This window comes from Cajanus cajan, chromosome 2 (assembly GCF_000230855.2).
Source record: "Cajanus cajan strain Asha chromosome 2, NIPB_CcT2T_4, whole genome shotgun sequence".
NCBI lineage: Eukaryota > Viridiplantae > Streptophyta > Magnoliopsida > Fabales > Fabaceae > Cajanus > Cajanus cajan.
This window is the reverse complement of record NC_138518.1, coordinates 63,066,640-63,072,100: the sequence shown is the minus strand read 5'-3', so window position 1 is coordinate 63,072,100 and position 5,461 is coordinate 63,066,640. Positions and strand designations below refer to the sequence as shown.

General features: G+C 34.5%; 1 protein-coding gene across 2 annotated transcripts; it reads left to right on the top strand.

Annotated features, from left to right (window-relative positions):
• Nucleotides 1-211: 211 nt before the first annotated feature.
• Nucleotides 212-5,217, top strand: LOC109812039 (vesicle-associated protein 4-2). 2 transcript variants are annotated; one of them, XM_020375901.3, is made up of 8 exons: nucleotides 212-705; nucleotides 2,923-2,993; nucleotides 3,267-3,348; nucleotides 3,451-3,563; nucleotides 4,202-4,279; nucleotides 4,509-4,628; nucleotides 4,724-4,810; nucleotides 4,886-5,217. In XM_020375901.3, the coding sequence occupies exons 1-7, from the start codon at nucleotides 426-428 to the stop codon at nucleotides 4,784-4,786; spliced, it is 807 nt and encodes a 268-aa protein (XP_020231490.1). In that variant the 5' UTR covers nucleotides 212-425; the 3' UTR covers nucleotides 4,787-4,810; nucleotides 4,886-5,217. The 2 variants fall into 2 exon arrangements, with proteins under 2 accessions (XP_020231490.1, XP_020231489.1); XM_020375900.3 differs by having other exon boundaries at nucleotides 213-705; nucleotides 4,897-5,217.
• Nucleotides 5,218-5,461: the final 244 nt, after the last annotated feature.

Sequence of the window (5,461 nt, the reverse complement as noted above, 5' to 3'; positions counted from 1 at the left end):
AGAGCTAAAAGTGGGAAAATGATCTAAGAAGGTAGAAGAAATTGACGGAGAAGTCAACGGCTTAACGTGTAATAGACACTAGTTACTAGTTACTTGAAACTTGAAAGGGACCCCACTAATCCATGGTTTCCTCGCACATCACCGCGACTTTGCGTTCACATTTCCCAGTGATTGCACTAAGCAAACGGTTAAAGAAACAAAAAAAAAAAGGAAAAAACGCGTGGACGCGAAACACCCTTCTCCATCGCAATTCATAACCCCCCTCACATCCGCGTCTGCAGCACTTATAGAATTTGCGAAAAGAAGACAGAGTAAACGACGACGTTTGGAAAGTGTGATCCGCGAAGTAAAAGTCAAGGCTCGCTCGCTTTCTATTTCTTCCTCACTTATTTGCTTCCTCCTTCGCGAACCGGAGAAGAGAGAGCATGGCCGTAGCTGAACCCAAGCCTCACTCCGAACCTAAGGTCTGGAACTTCTTCAAGCTTCCCTTCCGCCATTCCACCAACACGACGTCGTCTTCGTCTTCCGCTAACCTTCACCACCACCACCACCACCACCACCACCACCATCACCACAACCCTCACAATCTTCCTCTCGAGGGTTCCACTTCCCACACCTCGAATTCCGTTTCTTCCGTTGCGAGATCGCTTCTCCCAACACGACGTCGTCTCAAGCTTGATCCCTCCAACAAGCTTTACTTCCCTTGTATACCTTCTCCTTCCCTCTCCAATTTTATTTATTTAGCTATGTGCCTGTTCATGCTTGCATGCAATAACTGCTTTTATTCTGATCTCACTTTAATTTCTGTTTACTAATTTTAATTGCAATTTAATAAGGCTACTTTAAGCCTTTAATTCCACTCTTCCATAAATAGAACCTAATAGCTATCGGTTTCGGTAAAGAGGGCTTGTATTTTTTATTGCTGCACTTTCCTTTCTTTGATTATTCGTTTGGAAGGTAACTGTGCCTTGATAATCATGGTCCAAGTCTTTCCAAAATTGAAAACGAGCTCAACCTCAAGGTTTTGGTATAGCAAGTTAGGAAGAGTAATGCTATATCCTCTTGCAAATCCTCCTCTTACCTTATAAGTTAAGTATTTAATTAGAAAGTAAATGCATTTAATATCATGAAAATACGATTCTAGGAGAAGAAAATAAGAAAAAAATAAAATTTAAAAGAAATGAGTTGCTCTATAAGCTAAAATTAGTTTATAAATAAATTAAAAAAAATATTCTGGCGAAGTTAATATGAGTCATTTTTTACTAATTAGTTTATGTATAAACTAATTTTAGTTTTTGGAGAAGTTTATTTCATTTTTTCTTCTCATATAAATGTTTTATTTAAAATTTATTCAAAGAGGTCCTATAAACGTATTTAATATTCATTGTATAAGGGGGCTCGTGAGGGTAGCACAGCTAGTTAGGTCCCTTTGCTCCTACTAGCTAGAACCTGAGATTGAATCTGGTTTCTCTTGTGTTTTATATCCTTTCATGCAAACTTGTGCTATGGATGGGGTAGGCGATCCATAATCTAGCTAGAAATATTCAAAGAGTTTGGTGGTTGATTCTGACTTGCATGGGGTCGTGCCTTGTCTTAATCTAAACTTTTTGTAACAAAAAAAAAATCATCGAATAAGGGAAGTATGAGGACTAGTAGGAGGATGTTATATGGGGTATTTAGAATTATTCAATTAGAATGAAGCTAATTATTCAATATTTTTAGCTCTGCTGTTGTTGTTTTCTGATTATAGTTATTTCAAGTGGATTTTAGCATTCTAGAGATGGAAACTGTAAATGTTTAGTTGGAACGGATGTGCAAAACAATCGTTCCCACAAAACATGACATTGGTTTTGTTTACACACTGTTGTTGAATATCCTTATGAAAGCAAGAAAAGAGAACTTTGTTTCCCCTGCATTTCAATTTTTTGTCACTTATTGTATTTAAATCATTTCCCTTAATATGATCTGGAGGTTGTTCATAGTACAATAGGCCTGTCTGGCCAAAGAAGTGTTCATCTTGATTTCGCGTCTTTAAAATAACATGGGTATGGACAATTTGTATGGGATAAATGCTAGAGATGAATTATTTTCTCCATATTAATTACTTATTAATTACATGCTTCTATACTTCTGCATTTTCCCTGTATTAAGGCTCTGGTTTTATAAAGTTTTATATAAACACTTATAGTGGAGGAATATAAGAATGTAAAATGATTTGAGTTTCTCCCATAAGTTAAAATCAATTTATACACTTAGCTTTTATAAACACTCTCTCATCTAACTTCTTCAAAAGTTTACATTTTCTCTGTAAAATATGTTGACTTTAACTTTTGAGAGAAACTCAATTCATTTTACCTTCTTATTTTTCTTTTCCTACCAGCGTTTATGGAAAAGTTTATTCATACAAGGTTTAAGCATTTGACTTTGAATGGTAGCAATAATATCTTAATTTGCATGTGGTGGAAGTTACCAAGTGTCGCTATGGAATTACCAAACATTGGCCTTTTGAGAAAAAAGATACTTTTGCATGGTAGATGACATATTCATTAAATTTTGCGTGGCTGTGATACCAATCATAAGTTGCAATGGTTCATGTAGTAGAAAGTGTTAATGGCGTGGCAACCATAAATTTTGAAAGTATTAGGTCATATAACAGAGATACATGACAAATAAGACAGAAATACGTGTTCACTTTGTCTCTCTTGCCTTTCTCTGTGCCTCCACTTGTGAGTGCAGTAATACATATACAGACAGTCTCAGATATCCATGTGTGTTCATCAATAGTTCTGAGTTCATTTATACTGTAGGCATTGTTTTTATCTTCCATTTAATAATTTTTTTAATTCTAATGTTCCATATGATTTTTTATTTGCTTATGCTTGTGTTTTATGACTTCTCTCATTTCTTTACACTCTTATGTAGATGAGCCAGGCAAACAGGTTAGGAGTGCCATCAGGATCAAAAACACCAGCAAATCTCATGTAGCTTTCAAGGTATGGTGAAACATGTCATCGTTTTATTTATTCCTGTGTTTATAATTTTCTTTTATACATCAGCAATTTTGTTGTTGACTTACTTTCATCGAGTCTTAAACTCAACTGTGTATTCTTGCTGTTACCATGTCACAGTTATGCAGGAAAATCATTAATTTATTGCTTTATAACTTATTGAGATCATCACCTATTCTTAATCAGTATTGGAATTAGACTATCTATTCTTACAAGATTTCTTTGTTTATCATTTGATATTTATATATGCATGTTTAGTTTCAAACAACTGCACCCAAAAGCTGTTTCATGCGTCCTCCTGGGGCTATCCTTGCACCTGGTGAGAGTATCATAGCAACAGGTAAACAGTTTGATTTCTGTCTATGTTCCTTTTTGTTTGCGACAATAGATTGTCATCAATACAAGGTCTAGTTATCTCACTGATTTGTATTTTGTTTGCTAGTGTTCAAGTTTGTAGAGGTACCAGAAAATAATGAAAAGCCTGAAAAAACTGGACTCAAATTTAAAATCATGAGCTTGAAGGTGAAAGGATCAATTGATTACGTTCCTGAACTGGTCAGTTAATTTTATTTTGGCTACAAACTTACAATTGTCATGAATAAGATATTGCTTATGTTGGTTTTATTTTTGTTATTACTGTTGTTTTGCCTGCTTTCCCCTTTCTATTCCTGCCTCTTCAGTCTTCTATGACATGGGCATCTAACTATCTTGCTACTGTATATCTCAAATTACCTATCATACACATGCACATATAATATGCGTATTTATTCTACAGTCGTAAATATTTTGTTCCTTGAGTTTAGTTACAATTGATTAACACGGATGTATTTTCTTTGGTTTTTGTTGTTTACTCTATGCATGTAGGTTTTGTCATTTTAACCATTAAAATCTTTGTAGCTTTTCAATAGATTAATTTAGTAGATTAATGTGCATAGTATAAGGACTTAAGACTTTTATTATGATCAACAATCGAAGGTTCACTTTCTTTTGGATGATTCTCTGTCTCTCTCGAGCATTTCACAATATTGTGCACAATCAAAATTTGAGTTCTGTAGTATATGCTTCGCTGTACATTTCATTTCAGTCCCTCAAGTGTTTCCATTTCTCTGCTTGATATGAAGATATCTTGCACATTATGGGATCTTATTTATCTTTGTTTTTAAATGCATTTTTTTTCTCTCCTTTGGATACAGTTTGAAGAGCAGAAGGACCAAGTAGCAGTGGAGCAGATTTTGCGAGTTATTTTTCTAGATCCAGAGCGTCCTAGTCCTGTGAGTTCTCTGAGTTTTTCGGTATCCATTTGTATTTTTAGCAATTGTTGGTACTGGTTACAAGCTTCTTTTTTCCTTTCTCTTCTCTCTTTATGCACTTATTTGTTTATATATCCTCTGCTTTACTGTGGTTGAGACATTCAGTATCAGATATGGTGTTTATCAGATGTCTGCATATAATGCATTATATGATTGCATACTAACAATGGTCTATCTTTTGCTCCGTAAGGCTTTAGAGAAACTGAACCGACAGCTGGCTGATGCTGATGCTGCCCTTGAGGCGCGCAAGAAACCTGCCGAAGATGCAGGTCCTAAAATTATCGGGGAAGGGCTCGTCATAGATGAATGGGTCGGTGTCTACTTGGCTTTTGATTACAAGTTTTCCTTGCAATGCTACTTTTGGCAAATGCTTCATCTATTAATAATCTATGATTTTGTTTTCAGAAAGAGAGGAGGGAAAGATATCTCGCAAAGCAGCAGGGTGAGGTGGTTGTAGATTCTGTATAGGGCGTTGGTCTGTAATACCTATAGGTAATGACATTGCATCCAAGGAAAGTGTTATCTTATTAAGAGAAACAATTATTAAAATCAGTGTCTTTTTCTTAGAAAATTTTCAGGTGAATGGCAAGTATACTTTGGAGAAAACTATGCGTGGGTGTGATGATCTGATCATTCTCTATGTAGATAAATGTTATTTTGTTTTTAGGGTTTTTTGTCGTGGGAATAATTTTGATGGATTGATGTGAAATAGTTTCTCAAGTTCTCATGATAAATGATTTGCTGTCGGTCTGTGTTGCCATGATTCATTTCGATGCAGTCATGCAGATGGCTGAGATTCTCGTCAAACCAAGATAAAAAGATATTTATTTTAATGGTTAGTTGGTATTGCTGTATTGCCATAAAATGGTTATACAAATGTTAACATTGAATTTATCTTATTCTTGTGTACCCAGTAATCACCATAGGGGAACAAATTATGCTAAATCTTGTAGATGTTACTTTTTTAATTATCATTTATGAGAATTACAACTTTTGAGAATTATGATCCATGGAATAGTTAAAAAATGTTTGATAATTTATAAAAATTTATGAGAATATTTATATAGGATTTTTAGGAATTATAGATTTTCTGGGAATATAAATACTTTGTAAAAATATCTTTTATTGAAATAAATTTATTAT